At 35.2% G+C, this 18,300-nt stretch overlaps 1 protein-coding gene across 2 annotated transcripts in view; it reads left to right on the plus strand.

Moving 5' to 3' along the window:
- The window catches only part of cep112 (centrosomal protein 112), a 256,249-nt gene extending 238,319 nt beyond the window's left edge, over positions 1–17,930 (plus strand). Inside the window, exon 26 of one of the 2 annotated variants that reach the window (XM_073814087.1) lies at positions 15,901–17,930. In XM_073814087.1, the coding sequence (XP_073670188.1) occupies positions 15,901–15,928 (28 nt within the window). In that variant the 3' untranslated portion in view covers positions 15,929–17,930. The remainder of the gene's footprint in view (positions 1–15,900) is intronic. The other variant, XM_073814085.1, reaches the window with a different exon arrangement.
- The last annotated feature ends 370 nt before the right edge of the window (positions 17,931–18,300 follow it).

Below are 18,300 nucleotides of genomic sequence, written 5' to 3' on the forward strand. Positions count from 1 at the left end.
TAACCTCCATAGGCTGCGTAAAGGGCGATTTATAGTCGTGCGTAGGTGCTACGCCGTAGCTACGGCGTAGGCTATCCGTAGCCTGTGCGTAGCTCTGCGTAGCCTGACGCGCACCTCACAAAATTCCTAACAGCGCGTCGGACCTACGCGGACCGCAAGCTCTGTGATTGGTCCACCAGAACCCCTCCCGTCAGGTAAAAAAAACTGCGTCATAGGTATTTCCGGTTGAGACGGTGAAAACAAAGATGAGCCAAGTCGAGGAGTGATTTAACTAAAACTGCAACATAAGTCGCTGTTTATTTACTTACATCATTGCTGGTCTTCTCAAATTATACACAACAAGTTGCTATTTTTTCTTCGTTTGTGGGTTAACTTGCTTAGCTTCTTCTTCTGTGACGACTTCTGCTGCTACTGTGGTTACACGCGTGATTACTGCCAACCAGCGGTTTCGCGTGTCTTTGCACGTCGACGCGGACGGCGACGCACAAGTATAAATGAAAACCGACGCGGAACCTACGCCGTCGCTGCTACGCCGTAGGACCTACGCACGAGTATAAATCGCCCTTTAGCTCTCATCCTGAATGCGGACGCGACTAAGATGGTGGCGCTACCGGAAGGTATTTATTTTCGTTAATAAAGTTTTAAATACGGTGTTGTTGTAGAAATATCCATATTTAAACTTTATTAACGAAAATAAATACCTTCCGGTAGCGCCACCATCTTAGTCGCGTCCGCATTCAGGATGAGAGCTTACGCAGCCTACGAAGGCTACTCTGCTGCTGCTCTGTGCCCCCGCCCTCAGAATTTGTCATACGTCACTTAGAAAAGTGCGTACACTACGCTAATACTCTCTCCTGAATACAGAGGAGTCTAAGATGGCGGCGCTACCGGAAGGTATTTATTTACGTTAATAAAGTTTTAAATATGGATATTTCTACAACAACACCACGCGGATTACCCTCAGAAGACCTTTGTTTATCATCCTGGAGCCGTTTGGATTTAATGTGTGAAGGATGGACGCACTTTTTTTGGACTTGAAGGTCGTGACCCCGTAACATTACATTTAATCAACTGAAAGATCTAAAACATTTTCTAAAATATCTGAAAATGTGTTTGTCTGAAAAACGATGGACATATGCAACTCGTACAGCTTGGGGGTGAGTAAATCATGGGTTTAATATCATTTTTTTTATCAGTGTAGACACTTACATTCAAGTGAATCAACGTCATTACACCTATATTTTGAAGTTGTACAGGTAGTGGTATGGGTTTGATTTGATTTGCTGTCATAGTTTATTATATTTACTGTAAAATCCAACCGTAGAACAGGTGCATTTGAAATTATGTTGATACAGTCTTATCACTGAAAATACTTGACATTTAGGTGAGCTAAAGAGTTTTAAGAGTGCATTTTTCAGGGTTTCCATGGGTCATGGAATTTCTGGAATATCATGGAATTTTTAAAGGTCTATTCCAGACGTAAATTTTTTTATTCAAGTCACAGAATATCAGAGATTTTTGCTTTAAATTTAAGTTTCCATTTATCAAATTCATTTCACGCATTTAAGCTACATTTTTATAAACTTGTGCTGTACACTACATTATCCAATATCCAGGCTCATGGCATCCCGGACATAGGTTATGGAAATTCATCTTTTTTGTCCGTGAAAGTAAGGAAATCTGACATTTGACTTGAGAGTGGAAACCATGATTTTTCACATTTTAACAAAAAGATGAAGTGCTCTCTCATTTGTAAATCATGTTGATTTAAGGCATATGCTTAATGAATAAATGAAAACCTGTGAGGTTATTTTAAAAAGGCCGAGATGTATCAGAGACACAGTATATTAATGTGACATTAAAGAGCCCTGCTTTTTTGTTTCAAGTCAAAGTCAAATCATGAAAATTTTAAACAGATTGATCAGAACCACCTTTGCAAATACGACTTAAAAAGGACGTTTCACAGATGTATGTTTTTGTTTTATAATCGTCTTGTACATTTCAAATGTGACAATTTAAAAGAAGGTTCTCACAGGGAATTTTAACATTCGGAAAATAGTTAAAAATTGATTAAAAAAAAAACTTTATCATAAAAGTAACATTAACTACAAATTTAAGAACAATAATCAAAACAATTATAAACAATAATAATAACAATTATAGACAACGTTAGCTTGAATTAAAATTATTTAGCTGAATTTGTTATTATTTCTTAGGGGCATTCATAGCGTTGCAATCCTTGACCTGTTGTGCACCGCCTGACCTCTGCAATAAATTTATATACAGATTTCTACTTGGATGCTGATAAAAGCTTTATTTATTAATTCTTATCCATAATTGTACCTTGACATAGAAAGTGTACACCCATTACATTAAAGTAGCTATATCTTGTTTTATTAGTTGTGAGAAATCAACAAAACTTTCATTCAGCCATAAATACCACCTGGGGTTGGATGATGTGATAATTTTTATGTTTATACTTGTTAACTTCTTGATACCCACCTGCCTTTTTATAAGTTTGAAGTACCAAAACATAAATTAGTATTAATAAAAAATACTAAATAATGCCCCCCGGACACAAAAATTATGCATGTCATTGACCTATATGTCATGATTTTTAGATGATCCGCACGCTTCTCTAATAATACAGCACAACCCGAATTTATTCAAATGAATTAGTGGCTATGGATTGTGGACCATATGGCAAATCAATGCCATTTTTGTGTGATTTTGATCGGTCTGCTCACCGCCACATGAAGAGTACTGGCAACATATGAGAAGTGACAGTTCACAAAAAAAGTGAACACACTAAAAAAACCATGATCTTTCACTTTTGCCAATTTTACTTAATCCTTTCATGACGTGATTACTTAAGAAAAATCCATTTAATAGTGTGAACTTAATTTAATCTAGTTCATTCAACATAAAAATGTGTCTTGTCAGCTTTACTTAAAAATTATTTGTTCAGCCAAAATAACATTGTTGCATAAAAGTAACAGATTAATAAAACCAATACAGATTGCATCTCATTGGCTGAGGAATGTGCAGTGTATTATGGGTTATTGTTGTTCTGGTACCCTCTTGCAGAAGTGTAGCCCCATTAGATAGGTACGTGAGTAATAAGTCGGCAAGTATGAGTCAGTTAACTTGTTCTGATATATTCTAGAACAAAACAAAACATTACATTTCAAATATTTTTGTGATATGTTTGATAAACTGTGATAAAGAAAAAGGTCTACCTGTATATGATGAGTAGTTTTGAGCAACTGCACTTGATTCGGTGTTATGGACTTATTAAATCCTAATTAAAGGGGGTGGAGTTGATAAAATCCTATTTTTTACACATCTTTGTGCGTTAAGCTTTTAACACATTATGTGAAATTTTGTGTTGATCTTGTGTTAAAATAAAACACAAGTTGTGTTAAAAATAACACAAATTTGTAGTTTCAATAATTACACAGAGATGGGTGGATTCTGGGACGATGCATTTAATGTGTTGTAGAGGTCTACACAGGTAAAAAAAATTCCTACCCGTATGAGTTTCTTTCTTCTGCTGAACACAAAAAAGAAAAGAGTTAAGAATGTTACTATTTTACTATTTTATTTTGTGTTCAGCAGAGGAAAAACGCATACAGGTTTGAAATAACTTTAGGTTGAGTAAATTATGACAATTTATTTAAAGTGAACTATTCTGGAACAGAACTGTATTGTCTAGTCCATGCAAAATACAAAAAATACCATCTATATTAGAGCATGTGGCATTGCATAAGATTTTGGAAATTGTGCTTAATATTTTCTAAACCAGTATTTATTTTCATTTAAATTTTCTGCTTGGCCCCCTGACTGGTTCTTGGTCCCCCTTGTGCCCCCCCCCCACCATTTATAAAATCCTGGAATCATCCCTGCTCCTGACTGTTAGCCAGAGAAACATTACAAGAGTACATGCACGTTAGCTGCCTGTTTGGAGCAACCAAATATAAACTTTTTAATGCAATTTGAGTGTCATAGAAAAAGTGTATGCGACAGTGTATCAACAAGTTTTTGTTGATGTTTTTGAAATATTTTATTTAAATGTGAGTGTGTGTTCTCCCAGTCCGATCGACTCGGTATTACCCACAATGTTTAACAGACCCGGCACCTGAAGTAATAGATTGAGACCCTACCCGGATGATCATTTAAAATTTAGACCTGAACACCCGTACGGGTCCTCGGGTCTTCGGTGTAGACCTCTGGCTCTGGTGTGTTCTCCCAGAATCAACACTAATGTGTTGTTTTTAACACATTCGTTCTAAGAGTGTGTTTGTTGACTCTACTAAGGTTTGTTAAGTTTACTTTTGAACTTAATTATTGTTTGTTGAGATTACTTAAACAAATTGTGTGGAACTTGTTAACATAATATTTTTTATTAAACCCTACCGCTGTGTCCCAATTCAAGGGCTGCAACCTTATAAGCATGTGACCTTAAAAGGTGAGCACTCGGTCTTTCAAGGTGGAAGCCTCAGAAGTTCGCGAAGAGAACTGAAATGAGACGGTCTAACCTTCGAGGACCCATAATTGGCGTCACCTTCTGCACGTTCTGCTCATTTTTGGGAGTGAAAATAAAAATGTCTAGTGACCCGTTGCACCTAAAAATTTTTGTTGGCCCAATTTAAGTTGCAGAAACCAACTTTTTTGTGTTGTCCTGACTACCCCAGCATGTAGACTGATCTTAAAATAGAATGTTGGTTCAATTAAATATTCTCTCTTGATTAAACATAGCTTGTTGGGCCAAATTGAAATAAAATTTTGTATTAATTAAATATTTCATGTTGGCCAAAAAGTCTATTTTTCATTAATGTTGGCCCAAAAAAATTTTTCATGTCAAATAAATTACACACTATGCCAGGGCCGGAGTGGGGCCACTTTTCGGCCTGAGAGTTTTAGGCCCAAGACCGGCCCACTTTTCCATGGTGTAATTAAAGTAATTATAGTTTTTATTTACACCATGGTTCAACAAATAATGTAAAGTTTAAATAATAATTAAATATTAATTGACTTATTCACTTCAAAAAAATAATTCGTAATAAAAAGAAAATAATATAGTAAGTAATTTTACTGCATATACAGATCAAGCTTGAGTTTTTTTAATCATTATTAAATTACATAATATTTGCAAGGTCTATGAATCGCCATCTATTGGGTGATACAAAAAAAGGCCTTTAATAAAATTTTATATTTTGCTTGTGAATAGGTTGACAACGGTATTAGCCAAATAATTACGTTGCTAATGCTAATAATAGGCCTATCTCTCTTTACCTGTTGCCACTTGTGTTTGTCCTCTTGAAAATAAATCGTTAAGCTTGGCACATTTGGTTTTGCATAATTTCTAATTCAATTTTTAACCTCATTTTAATAAATTTGTGAACTTGAAAAAAACTAAAAAGTAATGGGGCAAAGGGTAGAGAAAACACTTTCTCACATTATTCTGAAAATTATAGGGGTGTGAGGGCCTCCAACATAAATTTTGCCTAGGGCCTCCAAATATTTAGAACCAGCCCTGATCATGGTAACAATGAACATCATTCTTTCAAAATAACTCTAAATACAACATATAACTAACATTAACAACCATAAATAAATCCAGCAAACATTAAAACAGTAAAAATGTCACAATGCATGCTGGGAACCAATCAAACCATTGTTTTGTTTTTTAATTGCTTGTTCAGATTACTCAGTTTGGCAAAAAAAAAAAACTATTTGTTAGCTGGATGATTTCATTCAGTGAACACAAAATAATGAATTTACCCCCTTCAACAAAAAATCTTTAATCAAGTTACTTAATTATCTTTGTTAAAAGAACATTTTGAAGTTGGATTTTTTACAGTGAAGGTACACTAAACCTTCAGTGTTTTGTATTTCTCTTATGTTGTTTCTTTCTCTTGTATGTGGTTTATAATATACAAATAGTTGTCCAGAAAAACTAGTCATTAGTTACACAGCAAAAACATCCACCCTTCATCCAGAAAAAGAACTCTGTTTTGAGAGCTGCAGGAATCTTCTTCCAGGAGGACGTTTGAAGCTGCACATGCTAACTCTATATTGTTTTTTAAATGATCTTCATCAATCTGTTGGAAATTACCTTCTTTTATGCATCTACCCACTCAAATTCCTCTTGTCCAAGATCTGATCTGCTGTTTTCAAAGGTAACATGACCCCGGCAGATATTTATTTGATGTGCAGATTCAGCTGTCAGAGCAGAACGGGCAAACATTCGATGGTGATCTGAGTAACAGAGTTCAGACTCTTGCTGGAAAACCTTGGAGGAGTTGGGGTTGGAATCACTGCTCTTGTCTCCAAGCCTGCTGGTTTAATCAAGCATTGTGTCTATGTGAAGATGGAGGTGGTCTTCAGATTGGATGATATTGTTGATGGACCTTTACCCCAGACTTCAAACCACAGTCTTTTCACTTGCTGTCTGATGCAAATTGCACAGCACATTCGCTAGACTTAAACTGAAAAGCTGATGCTGAGTAAACATCCTGGTGTCTGGTGCCTCTATTCATCAGTGTTAAGCTGGTTTTGCCCATCAAACCTTTGGAGATATTTAGAGTATTGTTTGAAGCACTTCTTTAACAAACAGAAGCATTTGTACATTGAGTTTCACAAAGGTTGTTCTTTTATAGCCGTAAAAAATTTAATGTAAGAATCAGCGTTGTCTGAAATACAAATGTCTTAAAGGCCATTTCATCGGTAGAAACATTAATCTTTATTGAAAGTGGGTCATATTTGTAGTCGAAATGTAACACAAATGTAAAACGTTGTGCCTATTTGATCGAGAAAGACAGACCGTGACTTTAGGGCACATTTGTATGGAAAACTACAACTCCCACAATGCACAGCTCTGCAAGCCACTCTCCCATTAAGCGGAACACCGCTCAGATATGCTATTGTGTACATACATGCCACGCTAGTATAACAAAGAAAGTAGAAACACTCACTTTATAGTCAGACGTCCATTTATCCCTGCAGGCTTTGGCTGTCGCTTCCAGTTTAGGATGTATCCAGGACGCCACTGTCCATATACGGTATGAAGCTTGGGTAGGAGCAAGCTTCATTCAGTTTCTGATTTATGTTTGAGAGTGATTGGCCAAACATGTATATTCCCAAAGAAGAAAATGCCGCAGCCTGCACACAAACACGTCCACCACACAATATGTATACTCCACAGACCCGCTGGCTCTTAAGCCGAAACACGTCTGTGAAATAAACACTCGCAAAATTCCTCTCTTGCCCAAGAACATTCACCAAACAAACGTCCATATCCTGATCTGATGCAGAAATGTTATAAAGAAAGCACACAGCGAGAGTAGAGGCACTATTAATCCGTCCAAGCTCGAGCCAGTCCGGGCTTCTCTACGCAGCAGAGGCCGATGGTTGCGCCGTCTTCCCCTGGGCTCCTCTACTCAGCCGAAGCCCAATTCTAAATCACCCTCTTCCGTAACATATCGATTACCTTCCTCTATTATTGTAACTTGAAGTCTGGCTCGCTCCACAACATCTGTTAGCTTAGCTTAGCATAAAGATGGCGGCTGATTGTTTTTTTGTCTGTGTTCTTGTTCGTATATAGGTCTGTAGCCTGAGTGGGTCCCACCCATAGCCCCCACCTTGGAGAAATTAGGAATAAGTGTAGTTCACTTTGCTTTGACAGAGAAAGCTGAATTAACGTTGTAGAAACGACTAAGTGTTACTCTACACTTTTCAAAACTCGCATCAGTAGGAAATTCTTTAAATATGAAAACATAGACTACTTACAAGTTTTGAATCAGAAGCGCTAGAGTTTAATCGGAAAGTTGAAATTTCTCCAATTTTTAGACGAAGCCTTTGTGCGCATCCAGTCTTGTATGGGAAGTGTCCTCCATAAAATGTGCAGAATACAATCAAACATTTGAGCTGTGTTGTTCTGGAACAGCGCATGGACATCTTTTGCCTCCATTCTGATCGATCAATCCTATCATAGCATTTACATGAACAAATGTGATCAGATTGATGTGCACAAGCATTAAATCAGATTTGATCATTTGATAACGCACATTGGACAAATAGAGTTAGTCTGTGGATCATTAGGAATGACAGTCACTTCATGTGAGTTCCCTTACCATACAGTTTGCATTCTTTGCATCATACGTGATTATGCCAATTCTACATCATTTCACATGCTTCCACACTCCAGTCCAGTAGGTGGCGGAAATGCTTTTTAAAGTGGGTTTTGCCAACCTTTTGAGCGGACTACAAAAAGTATAAACCAACCCTCTTTTTTATTCTGATTGAGGTGTTTACATGGAGCATTTTTATTCAGATTAAACATTTAAACCAATTACAATTGTCCATGTAAACGCAGCTACTTTTGTAATTAAAACTTAACAATTGATTTTGATTGTTTCCTCTATTGGAAAGCCAAACAAAGTAGTTTGCCTTTCGCAAGGAAAACAGCGTCTTCACGACATGACAGCAACAATACTACAGTGCGAATGAAAGTTACACTTTTCTTTGTTTGTACTTTAGGGCGGTGTTACGCAGTTTGACGTCCAACTGCAGGGGGTGTTTAAACAAGACATTTTATAAAGGAGTGGATGAGATTTCGCTTTTATAAAGAATGTCTCTTTGAAACTTTAATATTTGCAATTCCAGATCTTCAATATGCATAAAGCGCTTTTAACACTCTAAAGACAAAGGAAAATATGATATCGGATCAAATAACTCCTTAGATTTTATATATTAAAATTATTTATATATTTATTTATTTATATATTTGAGGATTATTCTAGAGAATCCATTTGAGCGTCAGAGCGTCCACTACACCTTTTCTATAGTGGCATTAGTAGAGCTTTTGTTGACGCTCTTGCGAATCAGTAAGCAAATCTGTGTGACGTCACTTCTTGTTGCCATTCAAAGTGTTGTCAAACAAAACGGAGTGTAGCCAACTTCTCCCCCTCTCTTCCGTGCCCTCTGAATGAGTCATGAACACACACAACACCCACTCCCAAATCTTTCTTGTCGTTTATTGGCTGGAACACTTTGTTATGTTTCGTGGTGGTAGGTTTGACCACTTTGTTTTTGTTGCAGTTTGTTTACTCTGTATGAAACTAAAAATGTTTTATGGCCTAAAACGTCTGAATGCGCTTAAAGAGTAACTAAACCCCAAACCAACTTTTTTTAGTTAATGATCTGTAAGAATGATGCTTTATTAGTGCTGTTCATTGATTTTAGTAAGTTTTTTGACATTTGGATATAAAGTGTTTCAATATTACAATATATGGTGTAAAAACGTCTGAGTGCTGCCCTCTTGAGGTTGAACGGTGGCTACTGCAGTTGAATTTTCCTATTGGATGTTGGGTCCAAGAAATGACTCGTGACGTAAGCAGGTTCAAGCTCACCACGCCCTTGTTACGATCTCACCACACACTTAGTTCGTCCCCTCTATCTCCGTTGGGATCTGCCCACTTTTCTTGCATTTTTCAAATATTGCAGTGGGTGGAGTCAGGCTCTGACCAGGGGTTTAGTTACGCTTTAAAGCACCTTTAACTTCAACCCTGATACTACTTTTAGGGCTATGTAGACCATAAGGAGAGACTGAAGTAAAGGGCTCGTTATAGTTGTGCGTAGGTCCTACGGCGTGGCAGCGATGGCGTAGGTTTTGCATAAATTTTCATTTATACTTTTGCGTCATCGTCCGTGTCGACGTGCAAACATACGCGCAGACCGCTGGTAGGCAGAATCCACTCGTGTAACCACAGTAGCAGCACGACGGCAATGAAGAAGAAGCTTGGCAAGTTAACCCACAAACGAAGAAGAAACAGCAACTTGTTGTGTATGATTTGAGAAGACCAGCAATGATGGAAGTAAATAAAAAGCGAAATCACTCCTCAACTTGGCCCTTCTTTGTTTTCACCGTCGCAAACGGAAACACCTATGACGCAGTTTTTTACCTGACGGGAGGGGTTCTGGTGGACCAATCACAGCGCTTGCGGTCCGTGTAGCTCTGCCGCGCTGTTAAAAATTTAGCCAGGTGCACGTCAGGCTATGCAGAGCTACGCACAGGCTACCGATAACCTATGTTTGTTTATTCACACAATTCACAGGAACGGATGGTAGAACCAACAGGTGAGTAAATACACACATTTCACTGAGGAAGCATAACAAACTTTCCTTTTGCAGGTGAGGGATTGGATGATAAAAAGATAACAATTGCCTTTTTAATGACATTATGTTACACCTTAAGGCACCTTAACCCTAATTGCTCCCCGGGTGCTGCAGGGATGGCTGCTCACTGCTTGGTGTTTGTGTGTTCAAGACTTGCAGTGCGTGTGTTCACTATTCACTGGATGGGTTAAATGCAGAGGTCACATTCCAAGTATGTGTTACCATACATTGGCAAATACTCCCTTCACTATAAAATTACCACCATATATTTCAAAGGATCTCTTATCTCTATTTATTGTGTTATAAATATGCATGATCCCTGGAAAACTATATAACATGTTGGTCACAGCTATCCTTTGTGTCCTGCTTTTAAACTTTGTGGTTTAAACTTTTATAACTTCATCATAATTCATAGAAAAAACACACATTCGGTACATAACAGTAGGAGGTAAGCAAAAAAGTTTTCAAGATATTAATAAGGATTACTAAGTGTTTAAGAGTGTTTAAGTACACTGTTAGAACGGATGTGTTAAAAACAACACATTTATGTTGATTCTGGGACAACACACATCTCTGTGTTAATATTGAAACAACACATTTTGTGTTACTTTTAACACAACTTGTGTTTTATTTGAACACAAAAATGACAGATAATGTGTTAAAATTACACATAATGTGTTAAAAGCTAAAAAAATTACACGTCCTTTCTAAGAGTGTACTTAAACACTCTTAAACACTTAATAATCCTTATTAATATATATCTTGAAAACTTTTTTGCTTACCTCTTATTGTTATGTACCAAACGTGTGTATTTTCTATGAATTATATGACCTGTCACCTCTAAACCTTAAAGGAATAGTCCATTTTCTTAAAAGAAAAATCCAGATAATTTACTCACCACCATGTCATCCAAAATCTTGATGTCTTTCTTTGTTCAGTCGAGAAGAAATTATGTTTTTTGAGGAAAACATTGCAGGATTTTTCTCATTTTAATGGACTTTAATAGACACCAACAATTAACACTTAACTCAACACGTAACAGTTTTTTTCAACAGAGTTTCAAAGGATTATAAACGATCCCAAACGATGCATAAGGGTCTTATCTAGCAAAACGATTGTCATTTTTGACAATAAAAATAACAAATATACACTTTTAAAGCACAACTTCTCGTCTAAATCCGGTACAGCGCGACCTAACGTAAATGCGTAGTGACGTAGGGAGGTCACGTGTTACATATATAAAACGCGCATTTGCGGACCATTGTAAACAATAAACTGACACAAAGACATTAATTTGTATCAGTTGACATAAAACAACGTAGGAACGGTCCTCGTTCTCAACACTTGTAAACACTGGGGCGGAGTTTCGCATTCGTCCTCTGTGACCTCTTGACGTCATGACGTATTGCGTGGGGTCACATTCGTGCATCACAACCGGATTTAAACGAGAAGTTGTGCTTTAAAAGTGTATATTTGTTATTTTTATTGTCAAAAATGACAATCGTTTTGCTAGATAAGACCCTTATGCCTCGTTTGGGATCGTTTATAGTCCTTTGAAAAAAACTGTTACGTGTTGATTTAAGTGTTAATTGTTGGTGTCTATTAAAGTCCATTAAAATGAGAAAAATCCTGCAATGTTTTCCTCAAAAAACATAATTTCTTCTCGACTGAACAAAGAAAGACATCAACATTTTGGATGACATGGTGGTGAGTAAATTATCTGGATTTTTCTTTTAAGAAAATGGAATATTCCTTTAAGGTGGAATATGTCATGTGACAATCTAAACATCGAAATAGTATTTGACAAACAAATAGAATGTCAAGAAAGCTGTTTTAATAACCGCAAACTTGCATAATAGGTGTAAAACCAGATGTAAACAAACATGGCTTATGGGAGCTCTGTTATTGCTATCTATTCGGAGTCACACAGATTTGTTGAAGTAAATGCTGTTTAAAGTTAAAGTTAGACTTTTTCAGCCTAATGCGTTAGACTTGCTAATAGACAATTGCATTATAATAACGTCAAAGTTGTCTAATCGTGGTTAAAATTTTACTTCACTTATTTTAATCCGTAAAAGTTCATATACACAACGAGCATAAAATATATTTTTTTAAATATTCATGTAAAGATCAATAGGTTCCAGTGCAGCACCGGATGTTCATTAGCCCCCTTAATGACAACATAGAATTGATTGTGAATAGACTTTATGCTGTTTATCTCATGTTGAATTGATGAAAAATGACTCTTTAAGACATTATTTCTTCCTCTGTCTCTGCCCACTCCTCCATTATTCTGGATACACCACACATAACCCAAAGACAACATTCATTATGCTCTGAGTATGCTGTCCAATAGTCCATTCAAACTCATATTTAATGGGACCAAACTCTACAGGGGCACACAATGAATCTTGAATGGACCCAAAACCAAAACAATTTTTAATCTTATCAATGTTTTTCATCTCAGAGTATTGAAAGGATCAAAGGTTTTGTCCAAACACTCCTCTCCATCATATCTGTTAATCAGCAGTGTGTAGTGCTGTGCACCATTACCTCATAAAGTGCAGATTACAGAATATCCCAACCTTACCAGTCCTATGACAGGAGGTGACTATACCCATTCAACAAGACTGTTATTATATGGCACTCTGGAATGCTTAATTCTGATTGGTTAGCAACATTCCAAGTTTTGTCATTCCCAGATAACAGCAATCTGAAATTACTACCACAGCCTCGTCCATTGTACTGCGACTCATCTTGACTGAAATAAAAATATGCATAAATAGAAATGTATATGAGCAATTATTTGAAGTCAAAATTTGAAATAAAATTTCTTAGAGCATGCATTAAACAGTCGGTTTATATTTTTCTTAACACCTGATAATACATTTCAGAACAATATCTGTCTATACTCTTAGTTTTCTACTTTATTTATTTATTCTTCACACCATTCCAGCATCTATGGCTATGTGGATGGTAAGTACTTGTAATCCATACACAATTTGATCCAAGTTAATCCATACAGAGGTTAGGGTAGAGGCAATTTGATATTTTTAGCATGTTTTTGGCATGTGACAAAAAAGGACACACTTTTTTGGGAGACAACATACTTTGTAGGAATTGGAAGGTATGGCTCTTCATAGAACAAATAATTATTTTAATAAAAATGTGCAGTTATGAGGAAGAAATACAATTTGGGCGTGACATTTCTTCGTCATGGACATAACAATTCTAAAATTTGCATTTGTATGAAATATTGAATTATGGAAAAAATGCTTAAATATTAAATTACAGCCTGAATACATAACAGAATATTATATGTTTTTGGATTGTTCCCCCAAAATGAAAATTTTGTTATCATTTACTCACCTTCATGTTGTTACAAACCTGTATAAATTTCTTTGTTCCGATAAACACAAAGAAAGATATTTTGAGGAATGTTTAAAATTGTTCTTAACCCCATTTGACATCCATAGTTGGAATAAAAATACTATGAAAGTCAATGGGGCTTGTGGTCGGTTTGGTTACAAACATTCCTTAAAATATCTTCCTTTGTGTTCATCAGAACAAATAAATTTATACAGGTTTATATCATAAGAGTGGGTAAATTATGAAATAAGTTTTTTTGGGTGAACTTTTTCCTTTAAACGCATATTGTGTTTGATCAGTAAATTTCTTTGTATGGGTCAGATTTTACATTTTAAAAGTGTATCTGTCCTGAATCAAGATTGAAGCCACAGGAGAGATAAGACTTTTACACAAATAAAATTTCATCCAGGAAAACATGTTTTAGGGAATGTTTATTTTATGTCTACTGTGTACCTCTTACATAAAATGGAAATCTAGCAGACAGTTGCCTTCAAATGGTTACATGTATGAATTCTTATTATTTTATTCACATTAGCTATATAAAGGGACACTCCACCTTTTTGAAAATATGCTAATTTTCCAGCTCCCCTAGAGTTAAACATTTGATTTTTACCGTTTTCAGCTGATCTCCGGATCTGGCGGTACCACTTTTAGCATAGCTTAGCACAATCCATTGAATCTGATTAGACCATTAGCATCTCGCTAAAAAATAACCAAAATGTTTCAATATTTTTCCTATTTAAAACTGGACTCTTCTGCAGTTTACTTTATTGTGTACTAAGACGGACAGAAAATTAAAAGTTGTGATTTTCTAGGCAGATATGGCTAGGAACTATACTCTCATTCTGGCATAATAATCAAGGACTTTGCTGCCGTAGCATGGTTGAAAAAAAATATAGAAACTCTTTGAGTGCGATGCTAAATGGTCTAATCAGATTCAATGGATTGTGCTAAGCTATGCTAAAAGTGGGACCGCCAGATCCGGAGATCAGCTGAATGGATTTCTGAATGGAAGCTGTTGTTACTGTCAATCTTCTTCTTTGTGAGTTTACTATAAAATTCCTTTGTGTTATCGTTAAATAATCATGAATTAATCTGTCATGTGATTCAGATTATGGTCCAGTTGAGGTCACTGTTACGGACAAATCTATTAGAATTATAATAAATATATAAGACAGGCACAAAAGGTTATTCCAGGTAAAAAATAAAATGTTTCTTTAAAAAACCTTTAACTAAGTGGTTATTTGTGGAACCAAAAATGGTTCTTCTTTATGGCATCGCTGTGAAGAACCTTATAAGCATCTTTTTTTTTAAGACTGAGATAGAAAGAAATACTAACAATGTACTTACTCATCAAACTAGACTGTAAAAGCTGTTAAATCCCAAAATGTTTAACAAATTAGTAAACTGCACTGATAACTACTTCTTGTGGAAATTACACTGAAAAAATGATTGATTCAATTTACTACATTTGTTTAAGGTAAGTGGTTGCAATCAATTTATTTACGCTACATTTAAACAAAAAAGATTAGTAAAGTAAAATAAAAAAATTGTTTAAATGTAGCTTAAATAAATTGATTGCAACCACTTACCTTAAAAAATTGATTAAATTGAATGAATCGTGTTTTTTCAGTGTATATGAAGTAAATCAAAAAATCATCATGAAGTGTCCTGATTAATTAATCAAGTCAATAGTCAATAATTTGTTTCATTTTTATATACATTTACATTTTTTACTACCAGCACAACATGAGAGCCTACTGTGTTGTAGAAATGAGATGTTCTGATGAATGTTGAACTACTGTTTTTTTCAGACACACAGGCATCAAAAACAGCATCTAAAACTCAATAGTGAAAGCAAAAAGAAAGAAGATATTGTGCATGAATTCATTTTAGTAGTTTGTTGTGTGATGTTCAGACAACATAGTTTAAAAAAAAAAATGTTTCATTCAAGATACCATTACTTAATGTTAAATTCTGCTTTACTTAAAAATATTAAGTCACTTCAGCTTTTTTAACTTGATGTAAACTCCAAAAATTAAAATATGTATTATTTAATACTGTATTCCCCCAACTTACATGAGTTTTTCACAGCAATGCTACTGAAGCCATAGAAACATTTCTTTCTTAACTTTTTATAATCTAAAGAACCTTTTTCACTACAAAGAATCTTTTGTGAATAGAAAAGTTTTTTTCAGTTTTTAAAGGTTCTTTAGAATCGTACGGTTCTTCTGGCATCTTAAAGCACCTATATTTCTAAGACTGTATTCAGTTGACTTTGGGGTATAAATTCAAGTCACTTCCAGAAGCTGTGAAATGTTTTCTGATTGAGTGACATGCTTTTTTTTACAGTGAGCCTCTCAGATACATGAAGAGATAAAAGAACCTTCAGGAGAACTTCACCCCAACCCCATACCCTACTACTGGCAAAGGAGATGAAACCCATTATTACACCACTGTTCACTTTCATGGACAAAAAGGGATTAGAGAGAGCACCAGACACTGTTTCTGTATATTGTTTGACTTTAAAGTCATGCGCAAAATGGGATTAAAAACATGAGAAAAATGCTAATAAATAACGCCCTCACCCCACAGAAGACTAAACCAGCTTCAAAAACACTTGGATACCTTTGTGTTTCCATCAGTGTCCTACCGCAGCTATCAGCTTAAAGGTCATTCCAGGACCAAATAAAAGTTTATTTTCTTCAAATGTCCGATTTCTTACTGAATCTTTTTATGTGGCCGTAACAATTCAATTCAATTTCAGTTCTGCTGACAATGACCCTTACATTACACTAACAGTTTCTTTATTTTGGGGCATCTAGTTTTCCACGTTTTGGTCGGTGAACACTTAAAGGAACAGTTTTAATAAAAAATGAATGATTTACTGATAACTGATTCAAATCTTAAATCTCTTAAATCTTTCATGGCTATTTAAACATGACACATCAAGACATGTCATACTGGATTTGTAGTCCAGTCCAAGTGGAAGTTTTACTGAAACAGTAAAAAGATTCAGCGTTGTGTTCAATACTGAGTAAATGATGACAGAAGTTTCATTTTTGGTAAGCTGTTCCTTTATTGATATTGTCCCAGATTTGTTCATGTTTCTTTGCCTAAGCCACATTCATGACTGTTGCTCTGCATATGTCATACTGTTTGGTTTGATTTATTATTATTATTATTATGATGATGATTATTATTCGAGCATGTGTCTATCCCTTCACCTTCTGTCATATGCACATACTCATGTTGCATATACACAGAATGGACATTCACACGTTTCTCCTGATGGTTGTCTGAGATAACTGCCATAAGCCTCCTACTTGCTTTCATTTTCTATTGTTCTCTCTAAAGTCTTTGCTCTGCTTGTGATGAAGGGATAATGACTTCAAAGCAAACTGTTGAGAGTCTAACCCTGAGCTGAAAGAGCAGGCAGACAATACAGTCATTCAGAGCATTTAGTGATCACAGGCTGCACTGAGGACGAGCAGACCCACCCACTTTAACTCAAATTGACAATATTAACATACCACTTATCCACATACAAAATATAATTTCCACTTATTTGGAAATTTTACAAAATTGACTTTTTTGAAAAGTAATTTTTGAGATATTGTTACTAGTAGTTTGTAACCACATTTAATAAATGTTCCCATTAAACTGCTTAAAGGGGACATATCATGAAAATCTGTCTTTTTCCATGTTTAAGTGATATTATTGGATCCCCAGTGCTTCTATCAACCTAGAAATGTGAAAAAGATCAACCCAGTAACTTAATTTTGGTAAGTCAATAAAAGGTAAAAGGTCATTGAAATTTGGCTCCCCTTGTGATGTCAGAAGGGGAAAATAACATCACTTAAAGGGACACTGTAAAAACTTACTTAGATCTAACTCGATAAAATTAAGGCAACATTTTCCAACTAATTTTTGTAAGTTTATTGAACTAACTGATATTTTGAGTAAGGACAACTTAATAATATGTAAAAAAAATATTAATTAGCATTTTAATAAAACGCAAATAAATTAAGTACAACCAATGTCAAAAATATCAGCATATTATACACAGACTTAATTAAAATAGGTACATTTTAAATGAAAAAATACAAGTTGTCTTCTGATTTATTAATTAATTGTATTATTATTATATTATTTATGGTTTGTTGTTGTTATTTTATTCTATGAGATGAGGGCACAAAATGTTTATTCAATTAACACACCCACTCAGTTTCATTTGGGAGGCTTTAAAGCGCAACATACTTACAAGCACCAGTCTTCTGAAGAATGGTAACTACAAAACTCAAAAGAAGAAACAGAAACTCTTCCATATCTCGAAGATAAATGAACATTAAACACTAAAAAGTCTTTCTTTTTGTTAAAAACACATAAAATAGAGTTTAAGTTCAAATTGTACTCTCCAAATGCAGTCACACTACCTAGTTAGTTATGTATAATAATAACATCACGTAGTTAATTTCCTTCTTACAAATTTAAGTGGATTATACATGATAAAATGTAGTTGAATTTACTCAATGATGTGTTCATTAAGAATTACTTAAATTATTCAAATTATTCTGTAATTTTAACTCATATTTAAAAAAAATGTAGTTAAATGGCACAGAAACACTCTTTACCACTTGAAAATATGCTAAATTTCCAGCTCCACTAGAGTTAAACATTTGATTTTTACCATTTTGGAATCCATTCAGCTGATATCCGGGTCTGGCGCTACCACTTTTAGCATATAGCACA

Source organism: Paramisgurnus dabryanus, chromosome 3 (genome assembly GCF_030506205.2).
Source record: "Paramisgurnus dabryanus chromosome 3, PD_genome_1.1, whole genome shotgun sequence".
NCBI lineage: Eukaryota > Metazoa > Chordata > Actinopteri > Cypriniformes > Cobitidae > Paramisgurnus > Paramisgurnus dabryanus.